Below are 26,077 nucleotides of genomic sequence, written 5' to 3' on the forward strand. Positions count from 1 at the left end.
TGCACTTTGTTGGCGTGATTGATATACATATTGGTATCAAATTTCAGATTTATAGTGCTAACGGTTACTGAGATTATCCGCGGACGGACGGACGGACGGACGGACGGACGGACGGACGGACGGACGGACGGACGGAAGGACGGAAGGACGGACGGACGGACGGACGGACGGACAGACAGACAGACATGGCGGAACTATAAGGGTTCCTAGTTGACTACGGAACCCTAAAAAATGGACCAGTTATATTTGCCCCCCAATCGAGATTTGCCCCACTGAACCTTATCAATAAACTGCATCTGTCGAACTACATACTTACTGTGGGTGGGCAAATAATCATTATTAACATGTATCACCGGAGGTCGAGAGCACTCCACGAGAGGTCGTGAAGCTGCCTCAATCACCTGTCGCTGTCGGTCGCCGTCGAATCCAAGTGGTTCGTCACTTCCGTCTCGATGGATCTTGATTATATTCAAGCTATTTAAATTGTGTTGCGTTTATTTTTTAAACAACCGTACCATAATCGATATTGTAATAGATTAGGGATACATTTGGTACATAAGTATGTTATTAACACTCAATAAATCACGCGATTTTTATGTTATGTTTACATGGATAACGTTATGTTTGCATGGATAACGCGCTGCAAAGGTAGATACGTACACGTAATTTTTTTAGTAACTTAATTAAATGGGAGCTGTGGTAAGACCAAGATTAATACATACAAGATGATGATAAACTCTATATCATATCTACTAAGTTTAGTAAATAAGTACCTAAATTAGAAGATTTCCACAGCCTTGACCAAGCAACCTAAATTACACACAGCAATGATATCGATTTTATTTCTTTTAGTGCATAGTCATGTAAGCATTCATCATGTCATGTAAGGTGTCGACACATACAACAGTTATTTTATCTATTAATGTCAAAATGATCTCTATAACGTTTCATCGGGGTTATCCCACAACCGCACAACCAAACGATAGCAATTACCTCTGTTGCAACGCGAACTAATGTCGACGCGGCAGAGCGAGCACGGACGGATTACGTACGAGATGGCCGAAACCTCGCGTAATCCCTACCAGACACTATTAAATAAGGAATGCCAATCTACATCACTAGAATTTTGAAATTAAGGTACTTTACTTACATACAGGAAATATGCCGGATTATTATATTTAGGATTAAGTTATTTAGTTATAAGATGCCCTGTTTCTTTTTTAATATATGTGTAGGTACCTACCATATTGCAATACCCTGTAGGGTATCATATTGCTATGTAACCATTGTACCTAGTGTAAATCTGTACACCAACATGAGAGCAATAAAAATTCTATTCTATTCTTTAACTCTAACGTAAAATACCCTATAATGGAAGGTGATGCCATTATGGACAAAAAAACATAAATGCGTAAAAATTAGTATCTAAAATTAGTTTCTAAAAACTGACGGAATACCAAAAACTAGAGTCATAGAGGTGATTAATTTTGAAGTTTCATTTAATTCGGTTAATTCTGAAGGATTTGGCGGCATGATAAAAGTCATCAGCTTACTGAAAAAAATATCAGGACGAATTCTTAGTAATGTTGCTAAGAGAGTTGAGTTCATGAAATAAATAATTAAAAAATAATACTCGGCGTAAACTTGAATGAGTTTTACTTACTGCATTAAGTATGAGATAAGGTATAAAACATACTAGTTTGTTGCTCCAAAGATATAAAGAAATAGTGTTATTTTGCGAGTGTCCATAACTGGAACCGGAAAACAGCGTACCTCCTATGATGGACAAGGAACAATTTACGAAACCAAAATTTACAAGAAATTATCCTACGTTAAAATAACCCAAACTAATTTTATTTGGGGTATATAAAATTGACTCATTGAGTATCAGTTGGCTTTAAAAGCAAAATATCAAACTTATTTCACTGTCCATAATGGGGGATCCATTACTGGAGAACTGCCGTCCATAATTGGAGAAAAAACACTTAGTTTTAATTTGTTAACTACGAAGATAAATATTAACTTGTAACTTATTACTAAATTGATTGTTTACACGCTTTAAGTCGCTTAAAATTAAGTTAAAATTTAGTTAATTACTTGACAACTTAATACGTGTGAACCGGCCTTTACTCTCTGCTTTCTTAACATATTCGCTGCCCTCTGCCCAATATATATTGACTTAGTGTGCTACCCACACCGCGAAAGTGTGCTCCTCTACCGGTGATGCTCCCAATATTGGACTATTATTCCTCAAGTTTAATAAAATAAATTTCAAATCCTTCTTATGATACTCATAGCAGCCAATGCGTTCATTTTCATTAACAATTAACAATGACGAACGTGTCTTTGCACGTAGGGTGGCACTCTTTAAAATTTATCGATCTATGTCCGGTAACAAAACATCGATAATGCACTAACACTCATCAGACAATTCGGAACCTAATACAACAGCATTAGAACTCAATATATATAATGATTTCAGTGTTAAAGGTGTAATCCGAACGTGCTCAATAAAATCAATTGTGTCAATTCACAATGGAGAACAGTTTATTTAATTCGCTGTAATGGCACTCGATAAAAGCGTAGGTAAAGGCATTAATACACCATCGATTACTCAACACACGAGCCAAAACGCGATTTCTAAACAGTGAAAATTATTTCATGGCTTTATACATTTTATATTGGAGAATTATGTTTTAAATATTTCAAGTTATTGATTACAAGAATATTAATTAAACCTGATAATATTATCTACATAATAAAATAAAAATCATGAAAATCCGTTGAGTAGTTTTTGAACTATACCTATTTCAAATGGAGCGCGCGGATTTGAAAGACGTTTTTGCACGTGATGTAAAAAAATTTGGAAACATAACGGCTGCACCGATTTTAATGGTTGGGGTAGCTATCAGTTTGTATTAAAACATTTATTCATATAAAAATTAAAATCATTTAAAAAAATAAAGATGGCGACCGAATAATAAGAAAAATATGAATTTTTTTTTTTTAAATTCTCACGAAATTTACGAATAGTTTTTCTACGATATGGTCACATTTTTATTTATTGAAATAAAATCTGATAATATCATGATGTGCAAAATAAAACAAAAAAACATTAAAATCCGTTCAGTAGTTTTTGAAATATACGCATTGCAAATGAAGCGCGCGGGTTTGAAAGACGTCTTTGCACTTGATGTGATGCATCGTATCGTTTGGTACCGCTATACACGAAAGACTGGTTATTTATTTTGGTCACAATTTACTATATTACTGTTCGGAATCAATGTTTTTAGTATTTATATACATTATTAGTTTTTTATCCGAGTTTAGGTATATTTAGATAACCCTCGTAAACTTTGATGGTCATAATTTTTATTTTAATACGTAAAAGAACTTAAATAGGTACACATAACATTTGTATCACTTCTATAATCTCCGACAACTTCTGTAGGGGGCTACGGAAACATAATATATTAATACAAAACTTATTTTTTGCTTCTCGTCTAGGTTATACTGAAAGATAAAAGTCATACAAAATGATATCAAAATATAAGGAAATAATGAATAAATAATAATTTATAATATCATTTTTGCAAAATAAGTTTTATTTCGGCAACTGCCTTTGCAAATGTTACATTGCGCAGGGTAGACCCACGACACGTACAGCGTATTGTTTCGCAGCCTTTTTCACAACCGCAATTGACCAAGTATACCCATTCATACCATATCTCCCTGTTTTCAGACCACTGCAGTACCCAACTATCATTGTACGTCTTCCAACCCCAGGGTGATGGCATAGGCACAGAAGTAATATCCAGAATATGGGGCGTTGTTATACGACACGGAGCGCAAGGTGCCGATGTTGGTTACTAATTTATTTTTGGTGGTAAACAGTTTCTTGCTCAACAAGTTCAGGTGAACTTTTCAAGCATGGCGATTATTCCTCCAGGAAGACCTTGTAGTTACTGCGATGTTTCTATCAAAGCTGGTATAACTTCAGGGCGTGCAAACAATGTTTTAGAACATGATTTTTTCCTTTTGTATTGAAAACAGAAGCGGTGTCAGACGTAAAGGCGTAAAAACCACGAAGAGCGGTCTTTCAGGATCCAAAGTGTTGGCTATTTTATAATTTATACTCTGGCAGGTTATTCTCATTTGAAATATTAAGATAATATACTAGACAAGACTTGGAAATTTCCCAATATAATTATTATAGCTCCATAGATCCCATGATTAATGCCAAATTGGGACCGTTCTTAACATATATTTTAGTGAGCAAGCGTGGAGTTTACCACCCTGAACTCATTCGAGGCCTCTTCATGAGGCAAAGACCTTTCGAGGCTCTAAGCTAGGTCCAAACCCGAATCTGGCCACTGACTTTACGTCTATCCTTCACCCGTACTTCAGTAGTTTTTATTTAAATACCAAGACATCTGTATCGGAAGATCTGATGATACGCGTGAGTCCCTGTTCCGCCATATCTTTTGCGCGAGGTACAATGAGGCTATCGGCTTCTTCCGGTTACGTTCCTATGGTTTACCCTGAAATAGCAGAGCAAATGTTCTCTGAGGAAAAAAATTGTTTAGAAAAAAAAATCACCACACTAATAACATCAACAGGCTACAGTTTCTGGAAAAAGCCTTGTTGGTTGTCAGTGTCTTCCTGGAGGAATAATGGCCAAGCTTGAAAAGTTCACCTGCGGCCTATATATGATCTTTTATCGGTGAACTTGGTGCGCAAGGAACTGTTTCCAACCAAAATTAATAACGAGCATCCCACCAACTTCGTCAGCACTACAAAAACATACGCTCCTTGTCGTATAACAAGCAGACCATCTCGAAACGTAGACTAAGTAGACGAGAAAAGAAAATAAGTTATTTTATACATAGATATTTCTGTAGCCCCCTACAGAAGTTGTCGAAAATTATCTCTGTAGTCCTTGGAAAGGACAATTGCTATTAATACAAATGTTATGTTATGTGCATTTTAGGTGTTAAAATAAAAATGATGACCATCAAAGTTTACGGGGGTTATCTAAATATACCTAAACTCGGAATAAAAAACTAATAATGTACATAAATACTAAAAACATTGATTCTGAATAGTAATATAGTAAGTTGTGACCACAATAAATAATCAGTCTTGCGTGTATAGCGGTACCAAACGACACAATGCAGCACATCAAGTGCAAAGACGTCTTTCAAACCCGCGCGCTTCATTTGCAATGCGTATAGTTCAAAAACTACTGAACGGATTGTAATGTTTTTTTTGTTTTATTTTGCACATGATATTATCAGATTTTATTTCAATAAATAAAAACCGGCCAAGAGCGTGTCGGGCCACGCTCAGTGTAGGGTTCCGTAGTTTTCCGCATTTTTCTCAAAAACTACTGAACCTATCAAGTTCGAAACAATTTTCCTAGAAAGTCTTTATAAAGTTCTACTTTTGTGATTTTTTTCATATTTTTTAAACATATGGTTTAAAAGTTAGAGGGGGGGGGACGCACTTTTTTTTCCTTTATGAGCGATTATTTCCGAAAATATAAATATTATCAAAAAACGATCTTAGCAAACCCTTATTCATTTTTAAATACCTATCCAACAATATATCACACGTTAGGGTTGGAATGAAAAAAAAAATCAGGCCCCACTTTACATGTAGGGGGGGTACCCTAATAAAACATTTTTTTCCATTTTTTATTTTTGAACTTTGTCGGCGTGATTGATATACATATTGGTACCAAATTTCAGCTTTCTAGTGCTAACGGTTACTGAGATTATCCGCGGACGGACGGACGGACGGACGGACGGACAGACAGACATGGCGAAACTATAAGGGTTCCTAGTTGACTACGGAACCCTAAAAATGTGACCATATCGTAGAAAAACTATTCGTGAGAATAAAAAAAAATTAAAAAATGTATATTATTCTTATTATTTGGCCGCCATCTTGATTTTTTAAATGATTTTAATTTTTATATGAATAAATGTTTTAATACAAACTGATAGCCACCCCAACCATTAAAATCGGTGCAGCCGTTATGATTTCAATTTTTTTTACATCACGTGCAAAAACGTCATTCAAATCCGCGCGCTCCATTTGAAATGGGTATAGTTCAAAAACTACTCAACGGATTTTCATGATTTTTATTTTATTATGTAGATAATATTATCAGGTTTAATTTGAATACATAAAAGTGCGGCCATGTCATAGAAAATTTATTGGTAAATTTCACGAGAATTAAAAAAAAGGTTTGAAACTTTCATATTTTTATTATTCTTCGGCCGCCATCTTAAATTTTTTCATGACTTTAATTTTAATATTAATAAACGATTTAATACGAACTGATAGACACCCGAACCATCAAAATCGGTGCAGCCGTTAATATTCTATAATTTTTTTAAAATATGCGGCCGCCATTTTGGAAAATGTCCGCCATTTTGAATTCTAGTGGATCAAAATCGTGTTTCCTCGGATGAAATCATTTGTATTGGTCCCTAGTATCACTGTGCAAAGTGGCTTGCTTTCTGCATAAAATGCAGTTTTTTTCCGTAAGCCCTATGACTATTAGGTAGCAGGCTGTTTTATACTAGGTGTTTTTTATCATTCAAGGTTATTTTCTAGATTTATTGACCCGAACTTCCGATATTGCGACAAAACCGAAATAAATAAAAAATGGTAATCACGGCCTATACCTACTGTTCGCGATGCAACTAATTCTTATCTCATTAACAGTGTCAATGAATGTAAGAGGCGAGAGGAGTGCGGGCGGCGAGGTGCATCTTCGCACTTCCGAATAATCCCGAATCGGTTCCGATCTAGCTTCCGCGCCAACCGCACGTCTCTTGCGCTCCCTTTTTTATATGTGTACCTACTTTCCGATTTTTAATTCGAAAAATATAGTTTTTGTGCAAATTTCGGATTTTCACTGCGTGTTTTAACTCCCAGCCGTTACAAAGTCTGGTACTTCGAACCGAATCGTTAATGATCCGCACGCCTATAATGTCGAAAACAACAAGTGTTACAACTCGCAGTGTTGCTAAGCGGGAAAGGTTGCGACTGGAGGGTACCGCTAACAAAGAAGCACCCGGTACCGATATGCCGCAGGATAATGAAGTCAATGAAGAGCAAAACCTTCTACTTAATGAACCCTCGACTTCAAAACCAAAAAAGGCATTGGATACTACTTCAGTGATCGCGAGTACCGTCAAGACAGAAAAAACTCGCCGATCTGAGGGCGCGGTTAGTGTGTCGAAAACAAAGAAATCTTCGGTATCTTCTATAGAAGCGCGCAGAAAAATGCTGGAGCTAGAAGCGGCGGAAGAGAAAGCTAGAATTAGAATGGAGTTAATTGACAAACGATTGGAAGCCGAGATAGCTGAGTTAAATAACGATTACAGTCCACATTCTTCGGAGGCCAGCAGTTTAGTTTCCAAACGCAGCGAGGTTGCTAAATGGGTGGAGCGAAGTCAGCAAGAATTGGAGTCACGGCCAGTCACCGAACGGAATGAGGGCCCCGAGGGGCCAGGCTTGCCGTGCCCGCCAGCGTTACATCACGACGCTAGCACCGACGGTCCAATTCACCAGCTCGCTAACGTGCTGAAAGATTTCCTCACCACTAACGTCGCTGAAAAACATAACTCCAAACTCCTAAGCCGTATCAGTACACCCAAAGACCTACCACTGTTCACTGGTGATGCTATGGAATGGCTACAGTTCAAGATGGCATATGAAGAGTCAACTCGTTTGTGTCAATTTAGTGATTCCGAGAACTTGTGGCGTCTACGAAAGTGTCTCCGCGGCGCGGCCAAAGATGCAGTCCAAGCCTTACTCATCACGGCTACTTCTCCCGAAGTACTCATGTCTACGCTCGAGCTGCAGTTCGGCAACCCAGATATCATTTTGTCGCGTATTAAACAAGAAATAAAGAAAATGAGTTCAGTGGCCCCCGAGTACCATAAGGACATCGTTATGTTTTCAAATAAAATTAAAAACTACGTTGCCGCTGTACTCGCACTTAAACGTGAAAACCACCTGGAAGACTCGAGTCTAATCACCGTCGTGTTATCTAAACTGCCTACTATCTTATTGTCAAAATGGGCGGACTACCGGTATTCGCACGACGCGGCAAGTACTACGACCAGACTCGATCAACTAGCGGATTTCCTTAACGAAGAGGCTATCAAAACATCAAAGTGCAGTGTTTCGTTAATTAATGCTCCAAAGGACAATTTCAAACGTAAATATTCGGACAATAATGCCAATACAAAGACTATACTACTGCAAAGTGAACAAAGTTTTACTAAGTGTCGTTATTGTCGCGGATCTAATCATAATCTCACTGACTGTAAGAAGTTTAAGAAATCATTGAGAAAAGATCGCTGGAGCTACGTAAAACGGTCTGGACTTTGTTATAAGTGCCTATTACATCATCACGATAAACAGCTGTGCCCGGCGCCGGTGTGCGATGTTGATAACTGCGGCGAGGCGCACCATCGCTTATTGCATTTCGTTCCGAATAATCGCGATACCTCGAGCAGCAACCCCGTGGTAGAAGAGCCGCCCGAGCCCGAGAACACGGAAACTCATATCGTTACTCATGTTGACTGTACCTCCGAAAGTGTTGTGTTAGTGAAAGTCGTGCCAATTAACATACACGGACCTAATGGAACAATTATAAACACGACCGCGGTGTTGGACGATGGTGCTACGTTGTCGATGATAACAGCTGGTCTGGCCGCCCGGGCCGGCCTGCAAGGACGACGCGAGTACATGAGTGCGCGTGGTGCATGGCGAAACTCTAAGTTAGTGTGCGAAGCGCAGATAATAGACAATATTACGTTATCTAATAGTGACAAAAAACTGTTTACGTTGAGCGCGCGCAGTGTGAATGAACTTAGTTTACCTAAACAAAATATGAACGTTATTGATTGTGACAAATTCGCGCATCTACAAAAGTATAAAAAATACTTGAGTCATGGACAGTATAAAAAACCGGAAATACTTATCGGTCAGGATAATTATCATTTAATCTTACCGCTAAAAGTCATAGGCGGGAGAACAAAAGACGAACCGTACGTAACTCGTACTCCGCTGGGCTACTGTGTGCACGGCAGGGTCCCCTCTGGTGTGACGTCATCACACCGCGCACTGTTTACGACCCTGCACATATCCACTTATGACGACGACGCCGACGTCACCGAGAACAACCGGTTGCTTAATGAACTACACGAGGAGGTTCGCCGTAACTTCGCAGTGGATTCGCTGGGAATATCCACTAAACCGCGGCTGAACAGCGAAGATGAACGCGCTCGTGAACTGCTGGAGCAAACTTCCACTCTCGTTGACGGCAAGTGGCACGTCGGCCTGCCCTGGAAAGACGACAACTGTGTTATGCCTGACTCATTTCCCCTTGCGATGTCACGATTGAAAAATGTCGAACGCAGGATGTCAAAGAACAGCGCATTTAAACAAAGATATATGGAACGCTTTCAACACTTGTTCGAAAATGATTATGCGCACGAGCTATTAGACACCGAAGTTACATCTAAAACTTGGTACTTAGGACATTTTGGAGTAGACAACCCAAATAAGTCAAAACTGCGACTGGTTTTTGATGGCGCAGCTACTACGAACGGATTTTCCCTAAACGACTACTTACTAAAAGGACCTGACCTACTTATGTCACTCTTCGGAATAATGCTCAGATTCCGCGAGCACCCTATCGCTATATCTGGTGACATAAAAGACATGTTCCTGCGCATAAAAATAAGACCTGAAGATCAAAATGCCTTCCGGTTCCTATACAGAAAAGAACCCGAAGAACCCGTGAGAACATGTGTGATGTCGTCCTTAGTATTTGGTGCCAGCTGTTCGCCATTTATTGCTCAATTTATCAAAAATAAAAATGCTCAACGCTTCGAGTCCTCATACCCAGCCGCCACAGAGGCTATATGTAAACAACATTATATGGATGACTGGATCGACAGCGTGCCAGACGAAGAAACTGCTATCAAGTTGATACGCGAAGTAAAAATGATTCATAAACAGGGAAACTTCGAAATACGTAACTTTATGTGCAACAGTCAGGCAGTACTCGATAGCTTACCTAAAGAAGCATTAGGTGAGACGGCCGTAAAGTTCAAAACCGGCGAGCAGTATGAAGGCGAACGAACCCTAGGCCTATTGTGGCGACCAGATGATGATACTTTGGGGTTCGATGTATCGTTTAAAAAAATACCAGAATGTATTTTAAATGGACAACAAAGGCCTACAAAGCGTGCCATGTTGCGCGTCGTGATGTCGATTTTTGACGTTTACGGGTTTTTATCGCCTATTACTATTATAGGAAAACTGATTATTCGTGATACCTGGCGGTTAAATATATCATGGGATCAAGATGTGCCTGACGATATATACCACGAATGGTGCAAGTGGACTAATCTACTTAAAACATTAGAAAATGTGAAACTGCCCAGGTACTATAACAACGCCGCTGCAACGAGCCCCGCCAGCGTAACGCACACCGAGCCTGCGCGCAATCAACAGCTGTTAGGCAGCGACGCGCCCGGCCCGGCCTTATCGTTATCTACACGTGCGCCGGCGCTGCAAATGAATGAACATAATAAATATACAAACCTGCAGTTACATTTATTTTGCGACAGTTCATCTATAGCTATGTGCGCGGTGGCCTACTGGAGATGGGAATGTGATGGATTAATATACGTTGCATTTATAGCTAGCAAAAGTCGTGTGATGCCAAATAAAACCCTATCAATACCTAGGGCAGAATTACAAGCTGCTGTTTTATCTGCGCGCCTTGCAGATATGATTACAAAGGAACATAAGATAAAGGCCGAGCGACGAACGTTTTGGAGCGATTCAAGTTGTACTTTGCACTGGATAAGGAATGCCGCGCGTACATACAAACCGTACATAGCTCATCGCTTAGGCGAAATCGACGAGTTGACACTCATTAGTGAATGGCGGTACGTGCCTACAAAATTAAACATAGCTGATTTGGGCACGCGAAAAAACTATGACTGCTGTATTTTAGAAAACGAGTGGCTTCATGGACCTACCTTTCTTCGACGTGATGAGTGTCACTGGCCAACCGATGTACTGAACCCTGAAATAAAAAATAGGGACGATTTAGAATATATAAATATAATACATAATAATAAAATTGTCTTACCTGTGCCGGACCCAACAAAATTTTCTTCGTGGCTGCGCCTGCTTAGAGTTACTACCATGGCACTTACCTTCATAAATAAATGTAGAAAACATATCGTTGAGAAAGCTGTTACCATGGAGAAAGCTGAAAGTCTACTTTTGAGAAGTTCACAGGCTGAGAATTTTGAACAAGAAGTGAGTGACCTGAAACAAGGAAAATGCATTAATAAAAACAGTAAAATACTTACTCTGTCACCTTTCCTCGACGAATATGGAGTCTTGCGAGCGGCGGGCCGCATTGATGAGGCTGCAGATGTTTCGCCGGCTACCAGGAGACCTGCAATTCTAGACGGCCAGAACCACACGGCGCGCCTTATTGTGAAACACTATCATACGAGCGCCGCGCATGGATACCAGGAAATGGTTGTAAATAATATTAAACAAAAATACTGGATTACAAGATTGAGGCCTACTGTTAAAAGCGTCGTGTCGAAGTGCATGATCTGCCGACTTAAAAAATGTAAACCAGAAGTTCCCAGAATGGGAGACCTACCTAGTGCTAGATTGGCTCACCATCAACGTCCTTTTACCTTCTGTGGCGTCGATCTATTCGGTCCCATGGAGGTAACTATTGGAAGACGGAGAGAAAAGAGATACGGGGTCTTGTTTACCTGCTTGACTGTGAGAGCAATCCACCTGGAAACTGTCGCGTCACTTACCTCCGACTCCTTCATCATGGCCCTGCGCCGCATGGCGGCAAGACGAGGCTGGCCTCAGCAATTGTTTTCGGACAATGGGACGAATCTCAGAGGTGCCGATACCGAACTTAAAAGGTCGATTCAGGAGCTGGACGAGGAGAAGCTCAAGGACGAGGCGATGAATCACGGAACAAAATGGACCTTTATTCCGCCAGCTAGTCCCCACTGGGGTGGCGCGTGGGAACGCCTGATACGAAGCGTAAAGGTGTCCTTGAAAACCGTGCTAAAAGAAAGAGCTCCTAGAGAGGAGACATTAAACACTTTGCTTGCAGAAGTTGAGAACATAGTCAACAGTCGACCGCTAACCCATGTTTCTGTCGAGCCAAATAGCCAAGAAACTCTGACACCTAACCATTTTCTTGTGGGTTCCTCATCCAATCTACCTCACATTGGAGTCTTCGATGGATCAGAGTTTTTCTGCGAAAACAGTGGCGCATAGCTCAGCTCCTTGCGGACCAATACTGGAAGCGTTGGGTGAAGGAAGTTTTGCCTGACCTGGTGCCGCGTAAGAAATGGCATACAGAAACGAGGCCATTGCAAGTTGGAGATCTCGTACTTATTGTTGAGCCAGACGGGCCTCGAAACGTATGGCCCAAGGGCATTATACAAGAAGTCATACCCGGTAGAGATGGCCGGATCCGAATGGTGAGGATTAAGACCCGAACGGGGATACTTACCAGATCGGCCACACGCGTCGCTCACCTTCCTATAGGGGATGAGTGCTGCTAGTGCAGCACTAAGGGGGGGTATGTTCGCGATGCAACTAATTCTTATCTCATTAACAGTGTCAATGAATGTAAGAGGCGAGAGGAGTGCGGGCGGCGAGGTGCATCTTCGCACTTCCGAATAATCCCGAATCGGTTCCGATCTAGCTTCCGCGCCAACCGCACGTCTCTTGCGCTCCCTTTTTTATATGTGTACCTACTTTCCGATTTTTAATTCGAAAAATATAGTTTTTGTGCAAATTTCGGATTTTCACTGCGTGTTTTGCTGCTTCTGCTTTTTCTGTCGCCTTTGAACTAGGCACTTTATACAGGCATATTTATCTAACTGTTGGTCACTATGAACATTACTGGGAAGTGGAGGAGAAACAAGCAACAGCCCTCGGGGGAAATTACGCTGTCACTCCACTGCAAATAAGAAATGAAGAAAACGAAGGGCAGAAAGTCAAGGCCAGGGCACATCTAATATTAGCCTTATCTACTAGGCTTTAGCTAGCAAATAACTGGAAGAGGACACAAATATTTAAGGATTGTGATAAATAAACTCGATGTTCACAACTCGAATTAAGGGAAAAAGAGAAAAAAATAAACATCAAATTAAATGGAATAACTGCCATTTAATTTGATGTGTATTGACGATAGTTGTCCCTTCATTTAAGTTGGAAAAACATTTTTTTTTTCTAGTAATAATGCTAATGTAACTAAAATTTAAAATAAATCTAAACGTGCATAACTGCGGTGTGAAAATCTGAAAATGTTAAATTATCTTGTGTTGTTGAGGTCTTAGGCAGTTTATTTTTTCATATTACGTAATTTATTTTCAGTTTTAATGAAATGTTCATGCTGATTTTAGATGCAAAAGCGTTTTAAATTAAAACTTTTAACTTTTTGGTTTATAGTTGAATGAACTTACTATTCATTAATATTTATATGCGTAGTACCTATTCAATTCCTATATTATTATGTGCCTAATGGCCTTTACACGGTGTAACATGAGGAAACCGAATAAGAGTTGTTCTTAATGGACATTTTTTTTAAATCTAGTTAATACACTAGTATATTTAACTAAAATTTCCAAATTGAAAGGGGGGCTCCTTTCCATTTTAGCATTTTCACTCCTGTAGCGTCTTAACAATTACTCTTGATGGCGATGATGCCATTATCGGGCATAATCTAGCTATCTTCCTTGATAGATGTCAAAAAGTTACAAGTAGGTAACTAATATTTTTTGACAAAAAATTACAAATTTTATTTTTTAAGTGTCGCTTTTACTAAACATTTACATTTGATGTAATAATATAACCTAACCACAAAATTAAAATTTTGAAAAAACCCCCGACCGCGACCTTGTGAACCGATTTTCATGAAACATGGCTAAGAACACTCCCGACTAACACAACTTTCAAATAAAAAAAACTAAATCGAAATCGGTTCATCCATTCAGGACCTACGATGCCACAGACAGACACACACACAGACAGACAAACAGACAGACAGACAGACGGACAGACGGACAGACGGACAGACGGACAGACAGACAGACAGACAGACAGACAGACAGACACGTCAAACTTATAACACCCCGTCGTTTTTTCGTCGGGGGTTAAAAATACATTAAAAAAAAATGCGTAGTTAAAATTTTTCGGCTTCCTCGTGCTACAACATGTATATAAATAGTTCGTCGTTAAAGTTTCCTCACGTTTTGCGTCTAGGCTTAAAATTAGCAATGTAAATGAATCGTGCTTATAAAGACACGCCGATTCCAGATACATTGGACATTCGTTGTAATCGTTGTCACGAGACCCACGCAGGACACGTAGAGCATTATGCTGGGTAGAGGAAAAATACTAGCTACCTGGAGACTAAAATCCAATGGATGTAACTAATTAATTCTTAGAAAAAATAAAAAACAACAAGTTGCCGGAAAAAAGACTCGTAATGAAGTCAGGGACGTAGACAAGATTCTAGAGATGCAAAACCTGAAACTATTGTAGTGTGACTATAGTGTTACTATAATTATACGTACTTGATCTAAACAGGTAACTAAACATGATTAAATAGGTACCTAAAGGATTTGTGTTTCATGTGCAATAATGTTAAAGTTTAGGATTCAAAGTACTTACTTTAAAGACGGCAAAGGCAACGCCACAAAATGAGGTTGAACCTATTGATGATATCGTCACTACTTTTAAAAAATCTCTTATCTCACGCTGTTCCTCAAAGTTAAAACGCAGTAAGTCTATATGCAATTATGCATTCCATACATACTTACTACAATTTTCTTTTCATTGACAGACGAAGATACAAGTTTTTTTTTAAAGTAGTGACGATATATCTAATGCATTTGTCTTGCAAATTTACATAAATAAAAAACAAATCATAATGTGTGCAATAAAAAAGAAACACCAGCTTTAGCTACAAAAACGTACCCATCTAAGGCTTTTGCCCATTTTATTGGACGAGTCATACTCGTGTTAAGTTTCGTCATAGTGCGCGTCGCGCACTGCTACCCGCAGTCATCAATCACGGGTTTTTGCTGCCATTTGCCGCCGCGGCTCGACATCACTGTTTGAGGAGAATGGAAGGAAACGAAGATGTTATCCATGTTACAAATTACATTGAATAATACATGTTACTTATATCCAGGGTTTTATGACACAATCTAGGGTTAAATTCAGTTAATAACTACACACATCCAATTTTTTACTCCGCCATTTTTGATCATTGGTCATCAATGTCATCATCCGCTACGCTTGTCGATCTTTGAATTTAGTCCTATCAGTCTGCACGTAATATAACATAGTCAGGACAATCAGGAACTTTAGCCAACGTGTTCATCGTGAACGTTCCCTAGCTACCTATAGAGGTTCTTCTTCAGTTGAAGAGATATTTTTTGTCGGTGGAGTATTTTGCCATTTCTCGCTATACTCGTAGCATATGGAAGACACGCAAATCTTTTTATCGTAACGAAAGCGAACATTGCCTTGGTTGAATTGTATACAATAGAATCAAATATCGTCGACTAAATAATAATAGAAAGATGTTTATATACTTACGACTACCGCATAAAATGAGACTAAACTAATCAGTAACATCGAATAACACGTCCCGTCTCTCAGTTTCCCTTCGTAATGAGACGAACAGCGTCCGAGGTAGTTTCGCAAGCGATTTAGTTTGAAAGTTGGTTGCCTCATGTACGAAGTATAACTTACGGATAACTCACTGCATTCTAATGCGTGTCCTAAACTGAGAGCGATCAGCGATTTGAATCTGTATTTCGTTAGAGTAGTTGACAATCAATGTACATGTAAGTAAGTGCGTTATCACATTATCCGATCCGATATCGGATGTCGGAAGGATTTCAAAGGCAAAAATCAAAGATGACGGCTTAAATGTATGGGATATCGGTCCTACATCCAATATCGGATCGGATAATGTGAAAACGAACTATTGCACATTTCATGTTTTTCTTACAATGTGTTTTTTGTTTACCTTTTTATTTAGATATTTGTTTCTTTTACCGAAGGATTAGGGTAAAAATATTGAATTAGTATACCTTATTCTTCATCGATTAATTGTTTCAATTGTGTTAATTGAATTAATATCCGATCAATGTCCGATACAATCATAAACATTAACTTTATGAACCATTGCGGCGTTGGTTCCACTTTCGATTACATCAAAATATTAACATCCAATCTTTATTTTCATTGCCAGATATTACCTACATGATTAAACAATCATAAGGAATTAATAAGAAAAGTTGTAGGTACCTGTAGTTTCCCCTCGCGGCGCCTTCTTGTCGCTCGTATTGCTCAAGCGGTGAGCGGAAGACGCGGCGTTCTGTAAAGATCATCACTGATCCCTTCACCAAGTCCATCTAGTAATATGACATTGACACTCAAAATACGACAATGTAACCAATTTTGTTGTGAATTAATACGAATTTAAATAAAAAAGATTCATTTTAATCAATCTTATTGGGCAATTAGTTATTGTCTTGAATTGGTATGTTTAGATTAGATTGCACATGTGGGTGAACCACTTTAAATTTAAGATCTTTATGACCGATGCCGTTCTAGGACTTGTAAGTTTCCAATTCTAAACACGCTCAATATTATACCCAGCGCCGGCCCGCGCACTCGATCAGGGTAGAGCGAGATACAGTTTTGGCGCCCCCTTGTTTAAACTTTTTTGGGGTCCAAACCCAAAACGCCATCGTTATAGATTCGCTTTGTCCGTCTGACACCTCACAAACATTTAAGAAATAAAAATAAGTAGTTATATTATCGCGAGCGAAGCGAGCGCGAAATTTTTTCTATTATTGATGGGGGGGTCTACATAAGCCCCTGTCTTTCATAGTCATGTTGTTCGGCCTTTGGCATATTTTGGGGAATCTAGACTTCAGTGTGCTTACGTTCCCGACTTCTAGGCCTTTTATCTCGTCATCAGTTTAATTTTTATAACACTAAGAGTTAATTAGGCCACAGTAACTCGGTAGTCAGCGTCGGGATGCCATAATGGGCATCGGTGGTTAACCATGATTGTGTCGGTTTCCTAGTGATTAGAAGTTCGTTCATTATGACGCTTACGCTCCTTTGATTCATACAAAATTGCGCCTCTCTGAGACTTTTTGCGCCGACTGGCTTTAAGAGGGACTCCGCTTTGGATTGTCGGTCATGTCATTTGGATAGCGACGTAACTTTGTCTTTGTCGCTCAGCCTCGCAACAATGTGGTTCGTCATGAGCTATTAGATTCATCTTTCACGGCGCCCTAGCAACAGCTCCCACCTTATGAATGTTATACATTTTGGCATTGTGGTGCAACTTTTCAGATAATCAGAATCACAAATCTAGACTTTAAACAGCTAAATAAAATTCGATCCCGGTTCCTCTCACCAATTTAGGCTATGTGTGATTTAGCATTTTGATTATATAATGAAACGTTTTTATTTTATGCTTGTATGAGAGATCATATCAATTCAATTATGCGACCGAGTATGTTAAAGGGGTATAATATGCAGCCTTTTGTCTAAAATAATAATCAACGTTTTTACTTCAAGAAAGGTAACTAACTTCTAAGGAATAAATTAGCTTTACTCAAATGTCATATGACCTGTAGTGACTACTAATATGATGAAATAACTAACTTCCAAAGAACAAATTAGCTTTACCCAAATGTCATATGACTTGAAGTGATTAATATTATGATAAAATAATTGTAAACATTTATTTGTATTCTCCATTTAAGCGATCCTAATTAAATTTGTTTTTGGGATAAATTTAAATATGTAATTCAATTGGCAAATATGGGACATAATAAAACTGCGTTGGTTATAAATCAATGACACCAATTATATATTTACTCGTTAGAAACACATCAAATATTCAACAAGGGAGTAAAATCATAAACATGGTTACTATTAAGTTACGTATAATGAAATAGTAAAATATGCTTATTTTTAATTACAATTTCATTAGTCAGTTTCATCAATTTATTCAGGTAGTTTTCATTAATTAATTTTCATAGTTAAATACGGGTAATTATTATTAAATAATCAGACATAAACAGGGTTGTAGAGTTGTTTATAACGAAACACGAAAACATTAACTTTTTAATTACATTTTCATTAATCCATTTCATAAATTAATTCAGACAATTTTCATTGAATAAATTTATAAATTAATTCAGGTATTTATTAAATAATCAGATTAAGGTACTTCAAATAATTTCATAAACTAATTCAGACAATTATTATTATTATATAATCAGATTAAGGTACTTATCTCTGTTCGTGGCGCTGGTAGAACTAAAAGTGACTGCTCGCCGACGAGCAGCCCCTTTTATAACCAGTCCAGGTATCGCTCTATACCAACCAACCAAACTGCCTCGGTTTAATGCAACATTCCGAAGTGTTTATAGACTAAATAATGTTAATTGAAGGAAACGATTGGGAGTCTTAAGTTGGCAAATTTATTGCTGTTTTTCTGATTACACCGATTAAACGTCGATGGGTTTTTTCGACGACGCTAACATTTTTTGCCGGTATGTTCGTCTTCAGAGATATACGGTTTTGTTTATTGTCAGAGATTGAGGTTTACGTTCTTTAATTAATTTCACCAGCATAAACTTGTCACTGTAACAACTTTCAAGAGTTTAAAAAAACAGTACGTATATACTCTGACATTAAAAACATACAATAAATGATTCTGGGCACTAACTGTATTCATGTAAGTATACAATGTTTACACTAATTTTCAGAACCTTAACGATTGATATCTGTTTTAAAACCAAATATGTATGTAGTGTCATCCTCTTGCGTTGACAGGATTTGGTCGATTAGCAATTTAGATTTTTATGGAAACTGGTTTAGCGACTATTAATGTTAAATTTCTTGTCACGGATTCTGAATTAATCAGTGACAGTAATGAAATAGGTAGTTAAATATGGTTATAGCATTACCTAATATGCACTTTAAACAAATGCAAAATATATATTCCTATTGAAATATGATATGAAACTTTTAACTTGATATAAATATATCTATTATGTAACCTATTTTACGTTCTACAGTCAAGACATAAAAGTTTAAATAAAAAAAATACACGGTTTTACGTCAAGATTTAGTTCAATCTTGGCTTGATTTTAATAGTTCTTGATTTGATGCTTTGCAACTCCATTCAAAGTTCCAGAATAACTTAAAACAAAAATAAACAGATTTATGTCAAGATTTATTAAGTTCTTGGCTTTGTGTCACAAATTCTTGATTATTTGTCTACAAGCTCCATTTGAGAATCAACAAGTTCAAATCAAAAAATATCAAGGTTTTACTTCAAGATTTAGAACAATCTTGGCTTGATTATAATAATTCTTGGTTTGATGCTTATAGACTTCATTCATAATTCGAGCAGGTTTTAAATAAAAAATCAACACGGACTTAGGTCAAGATTTATTACATTCTTGGCTTCATATCACAAATTCTTGATTTAATGCCTACAAGTTCCATTTGAGAATCAACACTTTTAGATCGAAAAATAATAAAGTTTTGCTTCAAGATTTAGTTCGCGCGCCGAGCGGCGACACCGGTTTAGTTACCAAAAAACCCGCTAGATGGCGCTGACCCCAGCACATAGAATTCGTACATCGCGGTGTTAAGATTTTTCCCGATTTGCTTAGGCTCGCCGGTTGGAACTTGATATGTATCGAATCATAGGAATACAATTAACGACATAATAGCCCCCTGCTTCCCTCTGGGAACTACGCGCTATTATTGAGGACTATCCTAAACGTGCTTCCGCTCCAGTTCTCTCTCTCTCTCTAACTGGCTGGGGAACTCGTCTTCGTTCTGAGTTATAAGCTTGTAACGTACGGGTTATTGAACATAATACACACCTCTCACGTCATTTCGGCTTTCCCTTCTCTCCCCGCGCGCACCGCCGCTACAAACATTATTTACTCAATCTAAGAAATATAAAATTTCATTTCAAGAAATTATATATTTTAAATGAAATAAGATAAATTACATCCAAGAAGTAAGTATATTTGGTTTAAGATACTTACTGTTTCACCCCAAGAAACATTAAATCTAACTTCAAACATGTAAATCTTCATCTAATACCGTCAGAACTTTTAAAATGAAAAATGTATATATTTGGTGTAAGTAACTAATTGTTTCACCCCAAGAAACATTAACTTTTACTTTAATTATGCATAACTCTTAACCGAAAACCGTCATAACTCTTAATACAACAATTTTATTACTTAGAACCAAGAAATATTATACTTGTTTTTAAGAACTTGCTGATTTGCTTCTGAGTAATAATTATCACTGAACAAAACGTTTACGCTCTTGGAATAAATGATTAAGTTTTAAAAAAAAGATTGTTTTGCTAATCATGTTAAGATATAAAATGGTTAGTGCAAGTAATAAACATCGAGACATTTTATGTTTTATATCAAGTAATTAAAATCTTCCTGATATGGGAAACTGGATATCTCTTGGTTCAAATACGTTTCTTTGGTTGAAGAGATATTTTCTATCTGTGTAGGTATCTTAAATATCTTAATAAAACTTAAATAAACTGCCAATGCATAATGTATGTATAGTGTTACCTACGAGAAGGTCTTGTATACATATTCTGGACACTTTCTCCGTGTACTTTGCCTTGACTGTAACAACTGTGACTCTAACAACATGAAAACAGTGCATTGATAGAATTTACATTTAGAACCTACATGCACATACCTCTATTATGTAACCAATAGTACCTAATGTCATCTTCTACCTCGAGTGACAGCGTGGTCCAATGTCAGCACATTCCGGTTTGGGCCGTGACATTCGCATACTCTTCTGAATGCTGCGACCTTGAGCGGCTCGTATTCGAGAACAAAGTTTATACGGTCCGATTCTAACTTTAGGATAAAACAATAATTATCTCTAGATAGATAGATTGGATATGTCAGTGTGTGTAAAAATGATGTTTCTTCAAACAAAAACGTCCCTTTGATTCCGATACATATCGCATCTAAATACATTTAATGTTCGAATAGAGCCGATGATCGATTGCATGCACAGCATTACAGATCTGAAGATAAACTTGTATAAATTATAAACTACAGAGAGCTAGTTTAGCGGTTGAGAAACAATTGCTCTGATAGAATAGAATCATTGTTAACGTCATTAGAATGAAGTGTTTCTACATTGCATTGTTAAAACAAGTTACGCAAGACCTAAGTCTTAACTCGGGATCTAATCCGATAACATGTTTTTAATTTAATTAATACCTAATTATCATGAATAGAAATGATTGACATTATACACATAGACTTATATTGACCGGGATATAGACCGTGATTACCTTTTTGATTTTTGTCGAGCTCCCGATATTTCGACGCATGCATGCAATACATCATGAATTCATAATCACAGAAAACTGACGAAGACGGGTGGATGTCAAAATTGCGTAGACAGCGCGCGATCTACCCTCCCGCGGTCTATAGCCCGGTCAATATAAGTCTAATGAAAATAGCCGTGAATCATTCAAAACTCTTTAACTTTTACACATAATTGTATAATCATAGTCATAGTACTTAATTATGAACACTATAGCATTGTGTCTGAAAATAGTAGGTAGGACTAATACATTTAAACAATTAGCTTATTTGAATAACCTTAGACTTTCTAATAAATCAATCATTAAAGTCTAGAACGATTAGACTGTAATCCCGACATCTTCAGGTCAGGGCCTACTCGTATCACGTTCACTTCGTGTATTTGATCATGATAATTCACATCAGTTATTAGGCCAAATAGTCGTGTTGAATAACTTAGTATGTGAAACAAATCTACGAAAAAAAAATTTAAGTACAATTTTATTAGTATTTTTAGGGTGTTTTACTTTTGTATGGAGAAAAAAGTTGTGATAGGTATTTTTCATGACTTCGCTTACTACTTGATGCTCCCTATACTAAAAACTATCTGTTTTAATTTTTAAAGGAATCGGAATACGTTTAGAGGTTGCGCCCGTTGAAAATATAAAGTGAAACTCCCATACATTGCACAAAAATGAACTATGCTGTAGATTTACAAAATATAGTTAACTGATAGTAAAATCAAATAAGAAATCTGAATTTTTGGTAGAAAACACGAAAATATCACTTTTTCTTTGGAAATAGGTAGAAAACCAAAATCCAAGTTTCCAATTATTTATAATATTATTTAAATATATTGAGTCGGTTCGGTATTACTCCACTCTCCAATTTAGTCGTAGCCGCTTAAACTTCTTTCGAGTCTCCGTTGAAGAGTCGAAGGTTATTTGGATAATGTTTCTTGATGTAGCGCAACCTCTAAATATTGACTGATTTTAAATGAATTTGGCAGATAGTATTTTTTTATGACTGAGAACAAGAATTTGAGCGAAGTCACATGGAAATCAAAAATTCGGAAAAATGAACCATCCTATATTTTTACATTAAGATGTATTAGTACCTACACTTTGGTGCAAAATTGTCCCAGTAGTAGTAGCATCTAAGTTGAATGGTGATGAAGTTGATGTTATCAAATGTACAGTCAAGTGTAAAAATATGGGTGTACACATCTTACTCGAAAATATGTCCCATAGCCTCTAAGTCCGGTGTAATAAGAGCGTATAGCACTTTATTTATGAGACGATTTTTTCGATAGGTACCTACATATTTTTTCACTTACTCTATGTGCACAATCTTTGCTTAGTTTGGGGCTGGGTTAATCCGTGTAAGGTGTCCTACAATATTTATTTTATTTATGCTAAATTTAATACATAAATATACTTCTTGAAATTTGGCTGAGAAATCATTTGTTTGGCTATAACCATATTTTTGTAATAATCAATCAAAAACGGGGAAAAACACGTTAATGTACTTCTAATGGTTTTAGTTTTCCTTATGCCAACCAGAACCATACAAAATGTAGAAATTCATAAACAATTCATTTCAGTAAACTCTACTCTTAAGGTTCACGAGGTAGGTATAATATGTATACTTGGCTTTATAAAAGTGACAATGAATCGAAAAGTCACCATGTCCTCAACCTGTCTCACCTTAAGCGTGACAAAATTTTTAAACCTAAGTAATAATTAAGTACATTCAGGGTTATTATGTGCCAGTAATTGAGGAGATGACATCAGGTAACTGAAACCTGCGCGTGAGCACGACTTGAACTAATGTGTGATACCCTTTGAAGGTGACTATCAGTTTATTCGGTGATGAAATTTTTGAGATAAAAACAAAAGTTTGATATAAAATATTATATTAGGTATTTAAAGCACAATGTCTTTTTCCTGCACTAGTTCGCAAAATAGTACATTTCTTGTCAGATCGAAACTTCAAAGGGCCATACTATACACATCGCCCGATACTTGTGCGAAGAGGGAATTCGTATCCTAACTCGTGTCGATTTAAAACATTCCATCCAGCACGGGAAGCATGGTCGCGCGATAGACGATAAAATAGCAGGCCGTCCCTATCGCACTATTTGTAAGTGCGATTGGGACGGCCTGATATTTTATAGTCTATCGCGCGACCATGCTTCCCGTGCAGTCGTGTTTTAATTTATCGCCACTGGGTTCTAATTTCCTCTTTCCGCACTTGTATCGTAATATTCATAATGTGTTATTTTGCTATTGGCCTCTTTTCACAGTTAAGAAATAAGTTCATAAGATTATAAAGATTATAACCCCACTAAAATAATGTTTTGACAATTTTAACTGTCACTCAAATCCTTATAAGTTGCTGAACAAGTCAGCACCTAACCTATTATTAATTTAAATTAACCTCCTGTCTTTTGTTTCTATGACTCATATAACATTCTAGATTTTAATGAGCTAATGAGTTTAATTGAAGATTACAAGTAGAGTTACGCAGCTCATAATAGGCTTACAGCTGATCTGCGCGCACGGACATACATCTCGGCTTGACCTCGGGTCAGCTAGTCGTTAAAAACATCCTGGTACCTATTATATGATACGCTCTAGTGTAAGATTCCTTCTACAGTATTTTAACAACAAAAAATGATTACTTATCGTTCGATGAGATCAGTCTAAATTACGTAAAAACAAGTTTTATTTATTTAGTCTACGTATGCAACTATGCACCAAATGCTCGGCCAAATTAAATTTGTCTTAAGACATTTTTTATTACTTTAGCGGTACAGATTGGCAGACAATGATAGATTTATGTATTCTAATGAAACTGTGTAGACAGGTATTGATTTTATGGCCGTCGGCGAAGAAAAAACTTAATTAAGATCTTACTCGTATTTACGATCTCTTACGGCCCTAGCCAAGATTGACGTGTAGCAAACAAAACGGCAATGTCTCTAATCTCTCTATCATCCTTTTCTATCTTAGTATCTCAGAGCGACATAAGTGTTTCGATATATGCCACGCTAACGATTTACATCTTGGCTATAGTTTTTCAGATCGAATAATTAGTTATAGTACCGTCTACTTTCTTTAATTAACTCTTGTAACCAGATATTATATAGTATTTACGCCAGTGTATCTCGTAATGTGTCAGTATATCATAAACTCACGGGCTTAGCAACAACATTTTATAGATCCCTCAATAACATATACTACTAGTGACTATTACTACTTCTACATATACTTTAAAAACTCAGCTTGGGTAGGAACTAGGAACAATGACGTAACCGCGCCATAACTTTAGACACCTTTTAATTACCTGATAGCTGCCAAAGCCACTATGTCCCAGGTTACATAAACGGGATTTATATTATTTAGAGCTGAACAGAGCTTTTATACTATGACGTAAGTCTGGCTGGATTCTTGGGCTAAAATGATTATACCAGTCTACACAACTTACTCAAATTAAAACCAACCTAAATACCCAATAGTTAATTACTACAATAGGGTTTCACCTTCTAAGTAAAATGAAGTAGTTATTTTTACCAATGTAATCTGTGTTCGTATTTTGTCTAGAGCATTGCTTAAATAATGTATCGCAAGCGATTCGCAGCGTACAGTTCATGGTTTTAAACGCCTGACTAAAATCGATTAGCAATGTTCAAACTGCCGCAATATAATATTGTAACATGATTAACATGTATAAAGTCGCCACTTTGCTAATAACTTCCTGTCCTTTTTCCAGGACCCGACTCGCGTGGTGTGTCCCGTGATCGACGTGATCAGTATGGACAGCTTCCAGTACATCGGCGCCTCGGCCGACCTGCGTGGCGGGTTCGACTGGAACCTAGTGTTTAAGGTAACTCATACTCCCTCGTTATCAGGACCCGACTCGCGTGGTGTGTCCCGTGATCGACGTGATCAGTATGGACAGCTTCCAGGACATCGGGGCCTCGACCGACCTGCGCGGCGGGTTCGACTGGAACCTAGTGTGTAACTCATACTCCCTCTCGTTACCAGGACCCGACTCGCGTGTCTTATGGCCAACCTGTTGAAAGTCCTCTTGAAACATCGGCACCTCGGTCGGTGTAAAAATAAGTTTTAGTATAAGTATCCCACGCAACACTTAATTATTTATAAAAAGCAAAATGCAAAAAAATATACGTGATTCGTCCTCTTAACTCGAAGGTATAAATATTATAGGTAGCAATGTATTATGTATTTTCATTTATACACGATTTGTTTGGCACACCGATCCATTCCAATAAATGCAAAAAGTTTCGACAAAGGGTTGTATAAACTTTCATCAATCATTCATCGCTGAGAAGGGTAGGTACTATCTACCTGACCAAACATCAAATACCTACTCGCTGAAAGGGCTTTTATAAAATTTACTAGAGATAGCGACCCGCCCCGGCGTCGTACGTCACACAAAACTTTTACATACTCGACATACTCGTATTACTTATATTTACACCCAAATCTTTCTCAACCACTCCAATTGGTGCACGGCTCTAAGGGCTC

At 37.6% G+C, this 26,077-nt stretch overlaps 1 protein-coding gene across 1 annotated transcript in view; it reads left to right on the forward strand.

The window, feature by feature from the left end:
* The window catches only part of LOC125226909 (polypeptide N-acetylgalactosaminyltransferase 2-like), a 128,231-nt gene that overhangs the window by 93,462 nt on the left and 8,692 nt on the right, over window positions 1-26,077 (forward strand). The window contains 1 exon segment of the mRNA XM_048131090.1: window positions 25,299-25,412. Coding sequence (XP_047987047.1) covers window positions 25,299-25,412 — 114 coding nt within the window.

Source organism: Leguminivora glycinivorella, chromosome 1, assembly GCF_023078275.1.
Source record: "Leguminivora glycinivorella isolate SPB_JAAS2020 chromosome 1, LegGlyc_1.1, whole genome shotgun sequence".
NCBI classification, from domain to species: domain Eukaryota; kingdom Metazoa; phylum Arthropoda; class Insecta; order Lepidoptera; family Tortricidae; genus Leguminivora; species Leguminivora glycinivorella.